The sequence below is a fragment of the Falco biarmicus genome, chromosome 2 (genome assembly GCF_023638135.1).
Source record: "Falco biarmicus isolate bFalBia1 chromosome 2, bFalBia1.pri, whole genome shotgun sequence".
NCBI classification, from domain to species: Eukaryota; Metazoa; Chordata; class Aves; order Falconiformes; family Falconidae; genus Falco; species Falco biarmicus.
The window spans coordinates 37,807,659-37,827,562 of record NC_079289.1 but is presented as its reverse complement, the minus strand read 5'-3'; the positions used below and the strand labels follow the sequence as shown (position 1 = coordinate 37,827,562).

General features: G+C 37.0%; 1 protein-coding gene across 1 annotated transcript in view; it reads left to right on the top strand.

Moving 5' to 3' along the window:
* Positions 1–19,904, top strand: part of DIAPH3 (diaphanous related formin 3) — a 245,857-nt gene that overhangs the window by 15,440 nt on the left and 210,513 nt on the right. Inside the window, exons 3-4 of the mRNA XM_056328634.1 lie at positions 8,494–8,667; positions 14,293–14,397. Coding sequence (XP_056184609.1) covers positions 8,494–8,667; positions 14,293–14,397 — 279 coding nt within the window. The remainder of the gene's footprint in view (positions 1–8,493; positions 8,668–14,292; positions 14,398–19,904) is intronic.

The window sequence follows — 19,904 nt, the reverse complement described above, 5'->3', positions numbered from 1 at the left end:
CTATAAACTAATTTTGCTGTTGTTGTGAAAGTGGGCCTCTCATATCCTGAATAAATGTAACTAATTCTTCCATCTGCTATCTGTTAATTTGGTACAGCTGCTATTTTTTTCTAAATGCTGGGATCCAAACACCACAGTAAATACAGTCTAAGCAGTATTTATAAAGAAATATAGCTTATATTTATAGTGTTTGTGTACTTAACAAAATTTAGGTCGCTCAGCCAGTGATGAGACGTTTGATTAGGTCTACCACTTCGAATATGGTTAGCATCCCTTTCCAGATCAAATCCTCCGGGCTAGATATGGGACAGTGTGCATGGTAACTTAACTTCAGAGATCTAGAAGATGTTGCACAGAAGCTTTTGCTCCAAATATGGGCAATAGGAAACACACTTTATATGCAAAGTAAAAAATACATTTTTAGTCCCATTTTATGTATCTAATCTGTATATAATACACAGCTGTTTAGTCAAGTTGCATTGATACCAGCATTCGTAGTACAAATTATCTCAGTGAAAGTCACATTAAACTCTGTTGGAAGCTGTTCTCCAAAAACCTCCTAGTACTTATTCTTTTTTTTTTTCTTTTTCTTTTTTTTTTTTTTTTCTTTTTTTTCTGGCATTGTGCTTACTGTTCTGTTTTCTGTTTGGGTCTGAGGGCTTCAATCTGGATATGGGGAAGAAAGGTAAAACCCAGATAATGTAATATTCTGTCCTTGATGTAGTAGCCTCTGCTGCTAGATAATTTCCCTTATTCCCCACCCACTTCCTCTCTGTGTTTTTACGTAAGACCAGCCATGCTAGTCAATTCAGCTTCATTTGTTGGTTCCCAGAACATTCAGAAAATTGAGGTGTTAGCAGCATTCTTCGGAAAGTTACTGTTATCTCCTGTGTTGTTCTAGGAGTTATCATCTGTAAACTGTTAATCACCTTCCACCTAAACTGTTCAGTTAAGTGGAAACTGAGTGTAAGCACCACAGTTTTGAGAGTTAAAACAATAACTTGAAGTAAAATATAATCGAGAATCTATTGTGGTATTTGGTTTTTACATTTGGTTCAAATTCAGCAACATAAAGCAATTAAAACTCTGCTTTTAAATAGAGCATCTGTGTTTATAAGAATGATACTGACAAGGTGTCCTGCATGTGTCAGTTTTGTGTTAAATGTGAACAGCCTCAAAGATGGATAGCCCTTTGAGAATTCACTTAGCTAGTCTTGTTCCCTCATTAGTGGCTGATGCTATCAGGTTGTTCCGTGGATGTCCCATTCTCATCTGATAGGTTGTCCCCTGTTACTGAGAAATGCGTTGAATGAAGGTTGGAGCAGAGCATTGGCAGAACTAGGGAATTCTTTCAGTGATCGTGATCATAGTTACACATGTATGTGGTAGATTTTATTTTTGAGGAGTTTATTAATATAGAGATAAATGATCTAATGTGTGAATTAAGAGGGGGAGGGGAGGGAGATGAGGGAGACAGGATGGCAGGGAAGTAATACCTTTCATTCCTGCATGCATAGCAGCTCTGTTAGGAGGTGATGTCTTGGTAAGCTGTTGAGCCAGGGGTTAGACTAGCAATAACTAATCCATTGATTCCTGCAATATCAAGTGTGTACATTCAATAGACATCATTGTTTTACAGAAGAATGGTATAAGAAATCTTCACTAAGATCAAAATGGGAGCATAAGTGTATGTACTTTTTAGGGATCTGATCAGAAGGTGTGATGAGCCAGAAGGTTTGTATTGTGGATCTCTTCGTAACTTTGATTTTCAGATCCATCGTGTGTGCATAAAATCACTTCCTTATTTTCTACGCTGTCAGTGTAGTGATAGAGCCTATGAAATAAGAACTAAATAAAACTTTGCCATTCATCCTGTGACTGTTGTTTCATTTTAGCTCTTACAGCTATTACTCTTGCTATCAGTGAATCAGATTCTGATACCCAATTTGCAGTCAGTCCAAAATCAACTCTGAAGGGGTGAATACTGCTTATCAAGAGTTGTCATTTTACGTCTTTCCTTAGTGTACTATATGTCGTGGCTTTCTACATATTTTGGGAGTGCCTAGAATACCAATAATAGTTTCAAACAGTGAAGAAGATAATTGTATAATGCTTGATAGCAGGTTTGTGGGTTTATAGCCTACTTAAACTCAATGATCTTAAGGGTCAACCAAGATGACTATGAAAAATTCTAGCATTTTTTTTTTTGAGTAGCAAAAATTGTTCCTACACTAACAATATCTGATCTTACTTGCAACGTGGCTCTGAGTGTGTGAGCCTTGTTGGGTAAAATAAATCCTTTGTTCTGTGAGGGAGGGGAAAATGTAAGAGAGAAGATGAATTCTGTCACCCAACAGACAAGGCTGCTGTAACTCCATGCCTGGCAGGTCCCACCAGTAGTGAGGCTGAGAGTGTATTCCTAGTAGGCACCTGCGCAATCACATGCATGCAACATGCATGTATGTGCGTGGCAGGCAACAAAAGTCAACACAAACAGCACAGTGGGTGTCATCCTGTTGTACTCTTTGGCTGATGAAGTTGAAGATCCATTGGGGGAAACATATGATGTGAATCCCTCCAACAGGTGGGCTCACAAGCTCACTACCTGGTTGCTGGCCCCCAGATCCCAGTCTTCCATGTGGCTGGCACCTGGGTACTGTGAGACCCTGAGCCTGCAGGCTCACTTCGGTTGCAGACAAAGACCTCCTTGCTCATGGATTCATGTGTGTGTGCATACACAGATAGAGCTCTTTGGCAGCTGGTGGGGCTCCCCTGGCCCCTCTGATAGGCAACTCTCCTTGTGGCCTTGTCTCTAAGAAACACCGACGTGCACACACAGACAAAAATCTCCATTGGTCGGCTAGGTTTCCCTTCAGCTGTGTGGAACTGAACTTCCCCAGTGGCCTCCCCTTAGAGACTCTTGGGCACAGAGAGGTGCGTTTCCCAATTGACACCTACTCGCCCCCAGACCCCTGAGCCTATGGTCTCTCTGGCAGCTATCCAGAACTTCATTATTCCTTCTTTAGCCAGCTTGTCTGTCATCTTGCCCTTACAGATACACATTCCCCACTTCCAGGCCATTTTGCCTTTTCACTAGCTGGTCCAGCTTGATAGTTGCTAGTGATCATTTGCTTGCCACCCTCACTGATTGTAGTTGCTGGCACCATGGACACAACTGAGGTCCTACCCAAGTTTGCTGGTACTTAAGTTCTCTTGCTCTGGTCTTTCCAGTTGCTGAGCTGTGGTTCTTCTGACTCGCGGTCTGATCCGGTTGCTGACACATGGGCCTGCATACACACACGTGCACATGAAGTAGAGGGTCTCACCCGGGAAAATAGTTGGAAATAGGATATAATTTAAAGATAGGACAGACTGTGCTGGTTTGGTACAAGGCATAGCCAGACAAATATGCCAACTAGCGAACTGTTTAGACACAACTGGCCCTTTATTCTATCATGTGTCCATGCTTCTTCCTCTTCAAATCACTGAGATCCATCCTTTTCCCTGCCTTTGGTTCTTCTCCTAAACATGTAAAGTAAGTCTTGCACAAAATATTTTTCCTCTTCATCCCATAATATGTCTTATACCCGTAAGCAGTAACCCCTCAGTGTGAAAGGTGTCCTGGAGAGCTGATTGTGTTGGCTTATGGTGTGGCTGTCAGACCTGGACCACAGGTCAGAGGTTTTGCTGGGGTAGTCTTGGGATGAACCTAGACAGCACATCCCTTCCTCTGAATCAATAATTTGGGTTCCTCCTACCTGCTATCGTGCTTCTGTATTTATCTGGGCTTGTGGAGATAAGCCTTTGATGAGCTAATGGTTCCTGTGATGAGACCAGTGAAAGTATTATTTCAGTTCCACCACCCACCATTCTCTTTCTGTGGTTTTCTGTTTGTGTGCAGATGGACTTCTTAGCACATAGCCTTAAGAGACAGTCCTATCCTTTAGTCTTTATCCAGCTGCATACATCTCCTTTCCCCTTTTTCTTCATAAGGATTATGGGCATTGAAGAAAGCTTTTGATGTGTCCTACCTGTGTCATTTGCTTTCTTTTGAGTCATTTAATGTGGCTCTGTTGAAAATATATTCATTAAAAATTAAATCTTTATAGAATTTGAATATTGCTCTGATGATACCATTTGAAATAAGCAGTCATATTTTCTTGTACTTCTACTAATAAAAAGGTGTAGCTCAGATCTTTTTGGCATTGTGTGCACAATGTTTTATATTTAAAGTCATGTGAGAACAACATCATTCAATAATCACTTGGCAGACAAGATGTGTGAGACAACTTTTCCCTGTGTGGATGCTGTCAGCATTGCTCCTGTGTATATACAGTAATTTGCTTTGTACCTTATATGTTGCTAGAGCTTGTCAGTAGGGTTTGGCTGCTGTACTTCTGAAGCTGTAGTTCAGGAAGCTTTGTGATGGAGCAAAGCAGTGGAAGGAACACTACTGTTAGACAGTTTTAAACCCTATTACAGTGCAAAGGGGCCATAATAATAGTTTCTACCAAGGAGAATCTTCAGGCTGGTAAATGTAAAATGTTACGAAAAAGCAGTCTCATGATAACTCATTTTGAGGTGTTGACCATAGTTTATTCACTGTGTTTCACTTCTGATGTTAAGAGTTTTTCAGTTGCCTTGCCATTTTTGTTTCATAGAGGATTCAGATTGGCAGAATAAACTATACTTAACAGATGCTCCAGTCTCTGGAAGTGGGAGGCATAAAGACATAAAAGCTAAAATATATGCAAACAGCCCATTGCTTTAAGTTCATGAGAAAAGACTCCTGGGGGGATCTAGTCTTAGGAATGAAAATTGTGTGAATTATATTTTTAATAGTGTCTCTGATGCCCTAGTTAATTTTTGCTTATCTTTTCCCTCCTCTTCCTCTTCTTTCCCACCAAAGATACCAAACCCGCCCCCCCCCCCCAAAACCCCACCCACACCAAAAAACAACAAACCAAACCCAAAGCTAACCAGACCAAACCCACCTGCATTTTGACCAGAAGGACTTAGGACTGTCTTGGTTAGATTTTGCTAACAAAATTGTGGTGTCTCTGCATTATTTGTAGAATTATGCTTACCTCTGGATAGGAAAATCTTTCTATCTTTGAAAGTTTTTTTTTCTTTTTAGTTACTTTCACTTCTTTCAATATCACATAATTTTTAAACTTAAGATGACTATGGAGCCTATATTGTGGTTATGTGAGCAGTTCAGGTTTTTTGGTTTTTGTTTTTTTTTACAATTTAGAATAGTTTTTAGTGAATATTTCAGAAGTATTTTTATACTCTAATTATTTTACTATTGTTTCTTTTTAGATTATCTGTCTGAAATACAGTTTTCCTCATCTTCAGTAACACTGTGCTGTGATGGTAGAAATAGATTGTTGATTGAATTAATGAGGTGGTTAGAGATTCCTTGTAATGTTTTCATATAGTGTATTAAGAGTAATTCTAGCTTTCTCTTTTGAGTGCCCAGAAGTATTTAGTTGTACTCCTATTTTCTTCTTATTGCCTTTGAACTCTTAACTCTGGATAATTGACTCTGAGTTCCATCAGTGCATCAAAACAGATGTTAGGAGAATTTCAGAGACTTTACTGTGGAAATAATTTTCTATCAGGAATATACGAAACAATTTTTTGGTTAATTTGAATGTTGGCCCTATAAAGACCTTCAGGGAAAAGTTTGTCCATTTAGGGGAATTCTTGTCCTAAAGCACTGTTCCTGTATGGGTCTATATGTATTTATTGGTAAAATTAAAAAAAGGCAGACATCTTTAGAAAAGGTAGAAGATCAGACCTGCTTTAAATTGTAGTGACACTTTGTAGCAAAGCTAACTAATTATTCTTCATTGGTTAGCCTGAATTAAAATGTTTTTGATGTAGCATGGAAGATTATTGAACTATATTTTTGCTGTTTCCTCCTCTCTGGACTTGCATTGCCAGCAGTATCAGTAATAGATTTCATTACAGCCAAGCAATGAAATTTCTGTTCTTTTTGTATTGTGCTTTCTGTGGACCGTGAAATTATTCACCTATATGGAATATTGAGAGGTGCTAACTTTTTTGAAACATTATCAATGTGTAATTCAAGAGAGAAGTGTCTGTAAAATACCCACACTGTACTGCTGTCCAGGTCTTGTTGTGAATTTCCTTTTTTTAATGTATGGAAATCTTATCTTTAGACTGCATTGTTTTAAAGTAATTTTTTTGACAAATATTTAAATGTGCTTATAATCCTAGTATCTCACTTTGTCTTCCATATTCTACCTGATGAAATATATTCCAAGAGTGTGCTTCCCTTGTTTGGGATGAGAGGTATAGGATATGGTAAATATGGGGAATATGAATTTTATGGTCTAATCTGTAATGTTGCAAAACATCTGCCATACAGTCTAGCATTCAAGAGGAGCTTAATAAGAAAGCATAAACTAAAAATGTGAACAACTTAAATAATCGCTTTTCAAGGTTCTTATCCCTGAATTGGTGTTGCCTGTTCCTAGTGGAGGAAGAATAGCTCTGGGACTGCATGGGGTATTTCATGGCAGAGACTAGCGTGGTTCTTCTGTCTGGCCAGAACCTGCTATTGCTGCTGCTGCATGGAGCAGGGGAAGGCAGGCAGGACATGGGGAATATGGACTATAAGGAAGGGTCTGAAATCTTGCAGGAGAGATGCAATAAGAAGTGTAGGGCACACCCCTCAAACATAATTTAGTCAATTCTTTGCTGACTGAACCATGGGCTGAAATTTTTTTTCTCAACCAATACGTCTTCCTTCTACTCCTGATTCAAGTCAGTGTACGAAGAATCTTCAAATACAGTGGTTTGTTTCTTAGGTTATGTACTTGATAGCTAACAGCAGGGCATGGAGAAGCTACTGACTAACTTGTTTTTTGGAGCAGATGTGTTGCTTTTCATCAGTGCTCTGTGAAAGCCATTATTTGAGAAGAAAAACCTCTTATGATTTTTTTTTAAAGATTTCAGTCTAATTGAAGTTTGCAGTCTGGCTTCATTCCGCCTTGCTTACCATATACTTCTGATTTTTAAAGACATAAGGGAAATTGCTGTCTGGTCAAGATGTAAGATGGTTTTTGCCACTGATGACTCTATACTTTACTTCTAATGTTGCTACCCTCCCTTTTGCTTTTGTTACATTCTCTTTCTTCCTCGGTCTTGCCTATGTAATTATTCCTGTAGTGTGCTTTCCTCATTGCCTGCTGGTTTGATGTGACACTGAAGGGCCCCATCATAGATGCTGGGCTCTTTTATGTTAATGTTATTTTAATTTTCTGCTTTTGCATGTTCTACAACAATGTGTGAGTGGCTTACAGTCTATTTCTGAGTTCCAAAACCTGTTTCTTTTCAGTTTTGAACAGGAAGGATTAAAGTCTTACTGTTTTTCCTCTAAACCTCTCTTCATGTATGTCTCAGTCGATTCTTGCTCTGACTAAAGTGGAACACTTGTACCCAATTTTTGCTACTAATTTTCTTGGCGCTCTCTGATCTTAATTCCACAGACAATATAATAACTTTACTTGTCATTTAGCTTGGTAACTTTGATGTATTTATTAAGTGATACCTCAAGATACTTATCTTCAAAACATACTGAAGCCTCGAATTATTTTTTTCATAGTATTTCAACAATGTAAGTCTATTGATATGGTTGAAGTCTTGTCTGAAATCTCTTAGGCATCAAATGTTGCCATAACTTCCTTCTGTGTTGATAAGCATAATATTGCTGTTCACATCTGTTCAAAAGGCTGCTACAAAGATAATTAATATTTAGCACATCTCATTGAGTGTCAGCTGCTTTTGTGCTCTGTTGGTCCTTGCCCATATACATTAAAATACATAAGCTGTAACAGTGAACATGTTTAAAATTTCACTTAGTAAGTTGTTATTGAAAAGTTGATAAATATGTAACCATTTAAAACCCTCCCCCAAATCCAAACCACTTTTTCAAAGACATTTTTTTTGGCCCTTGAAAGGGTAAGGTCAGAGTGATTATCATGTTAGTGATAAATCCTAAGGATTATTAATGAGTGTATCCTACTTAGCTTTATTAAAGAAGCTGATGTTTTTTATGCTTCTCTTAAATGACTTTCTAAAGAATTGGAACACAGAAAGGCACTAAGTTTTGGATCATATTTTCATAATATGATTAAAATATTTCATATTTTACACGTAATGGTTGGGAAGAACACTTCATAAATTGGTTTTGTAGATATCTTTTCCTCCAAACTTTCTCTAAAATTCTCATGTTCTGCATGACTTCTCCATAATGTAATGGGATTCGGGTCTGTGAACTGAAGTGCTAGACAACTGACTGTTACATGTATCTTTAGGAGAACCCTTCCAAATTAGGCAGTTAAATAACAGGCAATTTACCACAGAAAAATGAGGATGTTTTCCTTCTAAGAACACCCATTTTAATTAGGGTTACATAGAATGGAAACAATATGTGATATGTTATACCTTTTCTGTTTTCAGTTGGATAGATTTGCCAGTATAAGAATTCCAGGAAGTAAAAAGGAAAGGCCTCCTCTGTTGCATATGAAGCAGTCACATTCTATGGAGTCGTCATCCACACCTATGGATACAGAAGATTTTGCTCCAAAACCCCTGTCGGAAAGAGAAATCATAGCATTGTTTGAAAAAATGATGGTAAGAGTCTTATGCTGATTTCTTTTGCTTAAAGAATGCCAACATGGCTAACTGACAGGTGGAGCCTTCTTTTGTGCATGTGTTCTGATCTTTACCTGAATTATTGTTGTTGTTGTGAGTTTTTTAGGGTGTTTTTCGGGGGATGAAGTCTTTGAGTTATTTTGACAAGGTTTTGCTCTGAATATACTTAAAATGGAAACTAGAAGTTTCTGGTTATTAGAAGTGAGTTTATGCAACCGATTTTCAGGAGGAACAAGAAACAGGGAATCCTGCTTGTTTTCAAGATGATGTGAAATGTTTACAGAGGGATTTTATGCCTTTGAATTTCACGACAGGGTTTTGTTCTGAACTTATATTCCATGTCACTCTGGCACAAAAAAACCTTAAGATTCTTGCCTCCAAAGCAGTATTTGTCTGCACATGCAGTCTCAAATTTGCTTTCTTCCTTAGCTGTCATTAACTGTGCTACAAAAGAGCAGTCACTTGCTGGAAAGATCATGTGGCATAGTTACCACCTCAGTAGGTTGAGGTTTTTTGTCATCATGATGATGATGATGATGATGACATTTTGGGCAATTGAAAACTAAACATGGAAAAGCCGTGAGGGAAGAGAGTGACTGCAATCTGAAGAGCACAAGAAGGCATTAAAAGAGGAGTGATGTCCAGATTACTATTTCTTTCTCTACCTCACAGCAAGTAACAAGTAACTTTTGAAACACAAAGGGACAACCAGATGCTGGGATGTGGAGGAAATTAAATGTGCTATGAGAGAAGTACCATTATGGAATTTTTATTTCTTAGTACTCAATAATGTTATATTAGTTTTGAAGGTTCTTTTGCACCACTATTGAGAGCTATGACTGAAAGGTAGTATTCAGTATTTTCATGGTTAAGCTGATGAAGGAGGGGAGTAACTTACTATATCAACTTTAGTATTTGTACTTGTTCTCACATAGTCCATTTTTCTTGGTGTGCTTTGGTGTCTAGGGTATTTTACTTCTGTTAAAAAATTCACTGTGAATGGCAGTTGCTCAAATGTTTGGAAATGGGAGAGTTGTTTGTTTTGGTTTTTTTTAGAAGTTGAAGGTATGCCTCCCTGTGCACGCTCCCTGCTACATAACTGTAGGTTGTATTTCTTTACCATCCCACAGAGATTCTGGTGTAGGATAGTGTGTGATGTTGAGACTATGTTTTAAAAAATGTAAACTTTCAGTAAATCCTCAGAAACCTATTATTGTGTGTCTAGGTAAACAGAAATTCTTATACCCTTGGACCCTGAAATAATGAATTCCAATTTTGTAACTACTTTGCAAAAATATGATGTAATGATGACATCTTGGATAATGTGAATGTTTTCCTATTTTCATTGAATAATGAAGCATTTCAACTGTCTTTGGTAAACTACTTTATCAATGTTATTTTAGCTATAACATGTAATCCAGAAAGAATTCTTCAAATTATCTACACTTGAATGGTCTAGAATAAAGCTAGTTTTGTCACAGTAGATTACATAGTTATTATATATTATATCCTCTAGTTTGCTGTTCTGATCAAATTAAGTGATTTGGGGGGTAGGCCAGTGAATAATTTAAATGTTGTAGCCAGGCTTTTAGAACTAATTTTGCACAAAATAAAAATAGTCAGGTGAGCAGTTTCCAAATTCTGAAGTTTCACTGAATGTGTTACATGATACTTTGGGTTTTCCTGGATGCATACTGCTTCTTTCTCTCACTCTTCTATGTAGTGGTATCCTAAGTGGTTTTGATGGCAAAAATTATGAAATTGCTCATAAAACCAGATAGTTAAACCTAATAATAATAATAGTAACTCTTATTTAGCTCCTTTTGTTTCTGTCAGTGCTACAAGGAAAATATCCATATGAAATGACTAATGCACATTTTCCAAAGAGGTATTGCTCACCTGTAGAATAACTTTAAATGATTTAAGAAAAAAAATATAAAATAATTGACTGGAAGTATTTTATAAACTAAGCCATGTCTGATGTACCCCTTTTACCATTGAATATTTCTAATACGTAGAAATCAATTGCTTCAATGATTTTTCATTTGTTAAAAACAATGTAGAAATTACTTCTTAGTGCATGCACAAAGGCAGTATTTCCTGTAAATAAATCAGCCATTTCATCTAGGATTATGGAATGTAGTTTGTACTGATAGTTTTCTTACTTCTCCCCCTTCTCTTCCCCCTTTCTTTTCTTTTTTCTAATGTGATTAGAAGTTAGGTATTTCTTGCAGGAAAAACAAGCCCTTTGTTTTCTCTTTGTTATTTAAGTTGAAGGTTTTTTTCAGAAAACTTAATTGCAAGACTGCAAAGTACAAAACTGCTTTAAACAGAAGAATGAACTTTGCAGTAGCTACAGGCTAATGTGGAAAGCTTTATTTTTATTTGCTTTTCTTCCCCTTTAGGTAGGATATACATGCATTTCAATGTTGTTACAAAAAAGCCCCAAACTGTGGCATATTGCAGGCAAGGTACTGAAAATGTGGTAATTCTCAGAAAACACTGAGAAAGATCTAGCCATATATTTTTGTGAGACTTAAAATGGAATACTTTGGTTTCAGTGTTCTTACATTTCTATTTATGTAGGTTTTAAAAATACAATTTAAGTATTAAATAAAATACAGCTACTCTTATTTAATATACAAGTAAAGAGTATTTTCATTTGAAGCCAGTGTTGCTATACAATTCTGTCCCTGGGGAAAGGAATCCTGAGGCACAGCATTCCAAAGACTTTTATTGGATCTTGAAGGAAAAACCCAAATTTATTTGGTAATGTCAAGCTGGGCTTGGGTTTAGTAAATCATAGTATGGGTTGTTCTATTCATATCTCCACGGAGGTGTTGCCTGGTAATAAAAATAGGCATAAATATATTGTTGGGCATTTAATAGAATTAATGAATTAAACCGAAATGTTACATAAAATGAGAAATACCTGTAACAAGATAAGATAACAAATGAAAGGCTAGAGGGAATACTAACATTGTAGCAATCTGACTTGATTTCAATTATACCCCCCCCATCCCCCATTTTAAAGCTAAGGAAATGTTTTAGATAAGGCGTAAAGATTTCTGAGCAGTTGATGAGAATTTTAAGTTGTAGTATTTTTCTGGCTCTGAAAGAATTTGTTATTGAAAAAATATTTATAAAAGTTCTTATTTTAAATGCCTTTTAGCAGTCCCCAGATCTTTACTGATAATATATCTATGTCAGAATTAATTGTTGAATTGTAAAAGTCTTGGCTAGTTGTGTAATTAAAGACTGAATGCTTGACTAGTAAATTAAAATATTCAGATTTGTTGTGTAACTGTTTTAAATTTTAAGGTGTCCACCTGACCTTTTAACTGCATGTTTAACAGCCTTCATGTACCCTTCCTTTGAGCAAGTGGTTACTTTAAGTTTTTGATTTTGAAATACTGAAGACACAACTTTTTGTGCTTGATGATATGTTCTTTCTCATAAAAAAAAAAAAAAAAGTGCAGTGACATTTGTAAGCTTTGACAGAGACAGGTAAATATTTTTCACTTTTCTTCTAAATGGTGTGTACATACCAAAAAAAATTCCAATTTTTTATGTGTCTTGGAAGAAAATGATCTCTTTGCAGATAATACAAGATCCCAACTGTTTTTAAAGTACCTGTACCTGTATTTAAGCCTGTTTTTTTTAATTATTATTATTTTTATTTTAGTATGGATATTCGAGTCTGTCCACCATTTTTGGATCACACCAGGTTTCCCATCATTAAGTAAATCATAGTAGTTTCTTGTTTCACTTTCATCCAAGCAAAACTAGAAAATGCAGCATGCCCTTTCAAGATAGTGTCCCTGACACTTGATTTAGCATGTGGCAAGTTGCAAAATATTCAGGAATGCGTGTGTCTTTGTGGACTGCTGGAATTTTGGTTTAGGCATAAAGCAAATAGTTTCTCTATGAATTTTTTGATGATAGAAATGCAGTATTTTGAAGAACAGAACAATGAGAAAAGATGAAGCATGTGTAGCCTTCTTTCTTCCAGCCTGTTTAGACAAAGTTGTTTTGCATTTGTTTTCAGATGTATGAAGTAACACCAGTATACAAGTTGCCAAAGAGGCAAAAGATTGTGTTGTTACTGCTTGAATAAAAGAATTTTTTACAAGCATCCTGTACTTATTTGATACCAAAAATATAAAATAATATATTGTATATATAGTATCAAATATAAAAATATGCTATAAATACACTATATAGTATCAAATAAATAATAAAAATACTCATTTAATAATAAGTAAGAATTGTAATAATTTAAATGCATACTGGACTGAAGTGAGGAACTCTTTCTAGTCCTTAAGGAAAGGAAACAGTAACATGGTGGGTGGGGTGGGGTGGCGTGGGTGGCTGGGAATCCAGAATCTACACAAAATTGCCCTAATTGTATTTTGGAAGAAGTTCAACTTAAGGGGTCAGCTGTCTTCTTGCAGCTCAGATTTATGCAAAACTAAATGTTTCTAGGAACTGTCCTGGATTTTGTGCTATTCATTAGGAAAACTAGTGAAACACAAGGGAAGTAAAGTTTTAGTGTAGTATAAAATGTTGGTCTTCAGCTTTTTTTAGAATTCTAAGGTTATGAGTTTGTTTGCTCTTTGTCATTAATTTTTGCTTAGGTAAAATAGCTTTGATATCAAGATGGTTACCCACTGATTTTGTAGCATTGTTCCTGCCAAAGCTGCTGGGGATTCACCTCGTGAGTCTTAGCTGAAAATAACAAAACTGTGGTAATCCTGGCTGAGCTTGGGTGACCATAGTAGTACTGTATGCACTTGTATGTGTGAGTGCTTGAATTGTTTCTTAAAGCAATTTTTATTTATTTAAACCTCTAGTGTAATAGGAAATGTCATTTCTCACAGATGTGGAACTGATTGCAGTGATCAGAGCATTTCTAGGCAAGAGCAGTCCCTGTGTCAGAAATGTCAATGAATAGCTGCTGTGTGGCTTTGAATGTAGTTCTGCATCTGTTCTTTTTGACCTCTGCATTTACATTGGAATGAATGAATTGTGATGAGGTTTTGATAGCAGTTAAAGCTGTTGATTTAATGATGAAATCATCGAGAATTTGGCCCTTAACCTTTTGCAAAGGTGAATATTATTTTGGAACCAATCTCAGTGCAAAGCAGATTCTGCTGCCTAGGATTAAGTATTTGGGAATTGAGGAACAGAATTATGGATCAAATGCATATATCACTAAAAAGATCTTTCTAATAGACCAGTTTGAGTATGTTTATAAATTATTTAGGTAGTGTTAAATAACTCTTTTATGTACTTTAGTTAGTGCGTGTGAAACTCTCCGTGATTTCTAGGAAGACATTATGCTAGCAATGGTTGTGATAGACTGGTTTATCCTGGCATACTTAACTGTTTTTGTCTGAGTTGCTAGGGAAGATGGATAAGGATTTTATGGTTTTGAGTGTCATCTAACTTATGAAAAGGTTGTATAAGAGCTTTCAGTTGCTCAGATTCACGTTGTAAGAAATTTTTGTGTCTTAATTTTGTAAAAATAAGTTTCATAGTTAAACAACTCTGTCATTGGATGGCATTTAAAATTACTTTTTTTCTTCCCCCTCCCTATTCTAGGAAGATATGAATTTAAATGAAGACAAGAAAATGCCACTGAGAGAGAAGGATTTTAATACCAAAAAAGAAATGGTGATGCAATATATTAGCACTGCTTCAAAGTCTGTAAGTAAATTTCTCTGAAGTACACAAAAAATGACCTAATGTTTGATTTATTTCCTATTGGAGGGAAAGTTTTGACTAACTTGTTTCTCATAAATGCAAACATTTTTAAAGGACATTATTATGTTGTTATTTTAGAAGCTGCAATGAAAGATACTCACTTGTACTTGAGGTGTATCTTCTGTACACAGAGCAGAACAGCATTTCTTTTTGCTAAAGATATGCGGCTATTAGTGGAGATGGAAAGATTCTCTAGAAAACTTCTTGAAAATGTTTGATGTGAACCTTTTTTCTTCTCTAGCTCTGTTTAAAAAGAATTCCTTTACTTAGCCTTTTTTATACTTCAGCACAGAATTAATGTTGTGATCCTATGTAGTAGTTGATAAATGAAAGTGTTGCACATGAACCCAATTAGTGTTCATTTTTTAGTTCTAGTGATAATTACTGATTGCTTTAGAGAAGTGCAAGGGGTTGTATACTGGGCAATTTAAGGATTAAGTTGACGTAAGAAAAACCGCTTTGTTTTTGCAAAGTGGGGACTGGCTGCAGTGCTAAATGCTGCAGTGCTAATACTGGTCTCAGATCTTTTGTTTGTTTTAGGATTCATGTATTTGATTCTCTGATTCTCACTGCTCCATGCACGTAGAGATACCAGTAAAAATTGTCCATATGTAAGTATAACTAAATACTGAGAAAAGAAGACATTAAATATAGTAATTTAAATGAGGTACACTTATTAGTGTGGTACTCTAGCACTTTTAGGAAGGTAGATGTCTAGTGCAGGACCTAACTGTCTAGAGATTGTTTTAAGATGAGCTTATCAAAACTAAGTCCTTTTATAGCATGAAAGTTCCTTTACACCAGAAGATTAAGAGGTATAGCCTGGTTTTATTTTTTTAGAGATATTTAATGGGAAATCAGGAAGCTTCAGGCTGGTAAATCTCACAACATTCTTGTAGTTTCTCAACGCAAACCAGCGTGTCATTCCCACACACTGTTGTCTTGCTTGTTTTCATAAAGCCCTCAACAGCATATTTTCCCTTCCATTCCCCTTCTCTGGTGCCAGCCCATGTATCCCCCTTTCTGCTGTAGGAGATCACTGAAGAGTAATTTGTGCAGGGAAACTCTTGTCTTTACTGAACTCTGTTTCTACTGTTGTGTCCTTACTGGAAATGACATTCACCCATTGTATAACTGGGAGGAGCAGTTTCTGTGATGCAGATTCAGCTGTTTGATACAGTAGTGCTGCAGACAAATTCAGCTTGGTGCTGGAGCTACTGGGATGGGAAACTCATTCTGTCACCCTTGCAAAATCTTTGTTCCTGGCATGCTCTTTCATGCTTTAAGTGTGTTGGACTGTTCCAGTGCCTTCTCAGTCTAGGGAGAATAGTGTACTTGGTTAATGTTTTGGTGTACCTTTGATTTCATAGAAGAGTGTCATACTTATTCAGAAGAGCTAAAGTGCCGTATAGCTCCTAACTACTAAGTACAACTAATCCCATCTCAGATGGCTCTTCCTATGAGTGCTACTGCAGTAACATCTTTTGATAGTTCATACTTCTTCAGCTTTAGGGAGACAGGTACTAAGCTATATTGTGTTGGGACAAATATTCTCATTCACAATTGCAGGTTTCATTTAAAGCAATTATCATTAGCAAACCTATTATAATTAAGAACAGAGGCTGCACCTCTAATAAATTGCTGAAAATGAAGCAGCCTCCAGTGATCAAAGTGGACTCCACTACAGTCAAAGCTTCATCATTGACCTCAGTATCAGGGTTTCTGTTTCTTAGAAATGCACAACCCCTTTCCAATATTCACAAAGTACAACTCTGTTACTGATACATCTAGAAATTATGCTGGGTTTGGTGGGGCTGTGCTCAGGTGCTTATTTATATACAGAATACTGTGACCCGCTTCTGTGTATGCATGCGATATTTAGAATGAATGCATCTTTTAAGGACTCAAAGTAACTTCAAAGTAACCAGAGTTCTACTGATGTGCATCGTCCAATATTCATTTCACTCCACTTTGCTTAGAGACTTATTAAACAGTTGGCTGAAAGTATGCTTCTGTATATACGTTTGTCTGTAAGTATGCTCTTAGCATCACTCTTTATAACAAGTTCAGGGGCTCCCTGTAGAAGAATTGCTCAGAATAAACAGTCTTGGGGCTTGGGATACTAGTAGTACTTGCTGGAAATTTGAAAGGTAGCCAAACATATGCTTGGAAGTATCATGCTAGTACTTTCTTGTTTTCTTGTAATGTATAGTGCTTAAATGAAACCTTTATTTCTTCCCTTAAAAACATTATCTTAGAGGTGTCTATCGCATATATAAACCATCATGGCTAGGAAATCCTAAATGAAATTTTTGCCTGTTGTGCTGTCATGTCTTATTTATCAGAAAACAGCGTGAGAAGGGAACAACAGTTGTAGTTAAAGGCTATTATGTGAGTGTGAATTCACATATATCAAAAGCAGTGTGGTTCTGTTTTTAGAGATTATGTCCAATGTATTTTCTGTGTTTTTTTGTTTGTTTGTATTCTGTTTGTATGCATTATTATTATTTGAGGTTAAAAGCTATCATATTTTTAAGTGCTATATAAACACAAAGTTGTTCCAGCTCAGAAAAGTTTTAAAAATCAGTTTCCATGTTATGGAGTTAATACTCAAGTGGAAGTAAAAGCAGTAGTTCTATAATGTTACTCTGCCATAAGTTTTGCTGTTCTGTATGTTGAACACACGCAAACTGGGGTTTTAAAGTGAGTTTTCTTCACAAGATTTCATTTACATTGTGCAGCTTACTCCCTTGTAATGTTTTAACTGAATTAATTAATGCTGACTTCATACTGCATCTGCTCACAGACCAGTTGTTCTTCAGCTGAGCAATTAAATTTCTAGAGGCAATGATGCCTCAAGATATTTCCTGTTTCTCAGTTAACTCAAGCGTTTTGAACTTAAGCAGCTTTTCCCATGCTGAAACATAGCTAATATAATCAGTTTCACAATTGCTACCAAATGCAGCCCTCATTTTATTTAAGCACTGGCAGATGTATCATATTCTTACTATGTTGCAAAACCTTGGTGTTAACTATGAATAAGTGGTACTTGGTACTGTGGGTGTGTTGTACAGACATTCACAGTTTATTGGCATCTTTTGCATATGGTAATGTTCAGGTGGGCAACTGTTGTTAATGTCTGGATGTTGATGTGGCTCTACATTGCTTGTGACACTGTCTTCAGAAAGGCCAGATGAGACTCTCTGAAATGTCATTCTAGTGAATTATAGTTTGGCTGGGCTTTTGTCCCATGTGACCTTTCCACTGTGCACATTGTTATTGATTATATGAAATTACTTTCCAAATATCTTCTAACCATCTTAACTATATGACTGTTGATGCATGGAAAGAAAGCAAGTTTACTGACTACTTATAAGTATTTTAGTTATATCCAACTTGGTCAATTTTACAGCAGGAACTACTGTGGGAAGTCACTGGAAATGACAGTTTCTCCACCCAGGATATTAATCCATATGCTTAGGCATACAAGTAGCGCTTATCAACTAGTCTATGCACTGCAGGAGCTGCCAGAAGAATTTCTGGGACTTTTTGAAATTTCCAGCTGGAGAGCTCCTGTAACGTTCAGTTAAATACTCTGTCATGAAGGCTGCTAGGAGTTTGTTTGGTCATCTTGTCTCTAGTCCGTCTGTTATCTCATCTGTGCAGAGACCAGCTGAGAAGATCCAAGATCACGTAGGGAACTGTATATGCTGCATATGCATGTAGGCACCGCCCTGATCCCCTATTACACCACAGTTGTAACAATTTCCTCCTCCTATTGCAGCTGTAACTCAGTTTCCCCTGATTGTGCCTCAGGAGTATGTCTTGTCTACTCTTAAAATGTTTGCGGATTGTTGCAACAGGATGGATATGCTCTGTATATAAGCTCTTGAATAACCAGAGAGAAACCTTTGTTGCCAATTGTGTGCTTAGCCAGTGAATTTGTAGTGTTTTGGGCAACTCATGGTGAAGTGGCTTTTACATTTAATATTTCATCAAGTCTGATGTTTAGTTCTTAATGTTATGAATGCTTTTTTGTTTTCTTTAGGATCTTCTACATTTAGCTGGGAGATTCTCTCCAGTTATTTTTTCATTTCTCTTTAGACATAGCTGTGTCAAAGCTGTAGGGGAGCTGAGCTTTCTTGCCTTACGGAAGTGCAAGCAATTATATCATCTTGGTGAGGAGCGTAAATTGTTTATGGAATAAGTTTGCCAACTAGATGTTTTTTGAGGAGGTAGTGTTCTGTTCCTGACATTTGCGGCGAATGAAGAGACGGGATGCAGCTTGATGCAAGCAAATGTCAATTTATTGTACAGAAGCACGCGTTTTTATACACTTTCAGAAGCTGCGCGTTTTAAACAGATTGGTTCTTGAAGCTAAGCATTGCATACTAGGCAATCCCTGACTGGTGGTTAACTACCATCAGTTAACAGCAAGGTGTTACCTTTCCTTGGCGCCATCCTTGGCGCCATCCGTCTCCCGCTCCCCTGTGCTCTGTAAACATGCCTCATCATGTTAATTGTTGTCTAGACAAGCTCGAGCACATTCCCCTCAGCTAACTGATTGCCATGCATGGTCCTAGTTTCCAGCCCGCTCCTGCAGACATTACCAATGCATGCTGTTAACTCTTGGACCCAGAGAATATCTAAAGACATTAAAGTTAGTTCCCTTGCTGTGGGGCCTTTCTTACTTGAGTATTATGTGCCTATGAACTAAACACAGAACATGAAAGAAAGCTGAAAACACTGAGTTTCTTTTTGTCTGTGGGAACATTGGTTGTTACAGGAGTGGTTTTTTTTTTTGGTGTCTGGGTTTCCTAGGTCTCTAATTATAAGACTCCCCTCAACCCTCATCTCTTCCTGGCCATCTTAAATACTTTTTTGTGGAACAGAGTTATTGGAAGTGACTCTAAGTAAATAGGTATCTCCACTGATTCAGAGGCATGTTTGGAATGACATTCCATGTACCATGTGTACCAAAATACAGCATGATATGCTATATTTTCAGGGTGCTTCCAGGCAGTAGTCTGTTTTTTGGCATCTGGAACATCTGTTTCTCAAGCCTGAGGAAATATAGTTGGAACAGAGAGGTAGTACAGCTCCTGCAATGTTAAGTTATCACAGAGTCATAGAATAGAATGATTAAGGCTGGAAGAGACCTCTGGAGATCATTTTGTCCAACCCCTTATTTAGTCCATTTTGTAATATCTGACAAAGGAGACTGTACAGTCAGCCTGGGCAACCTGTTCCAGTGCTTGAGGAGCCTCATGGTAAAAAGAAACCACCAAGAGGGGAGGGGGGAAGTTTGTGTTTGTCTTGTTTAACCTATTTCCTCTATTTCAATTTGTGCCTCTTGTCCTTTCACTGATAGGGTTCCCCTAAGCCTTTTCTTCTTGGGGCTAAACAATCCCAGTTCTACCAGCCTCTCCTTGTACAACAGATGCTCCTTT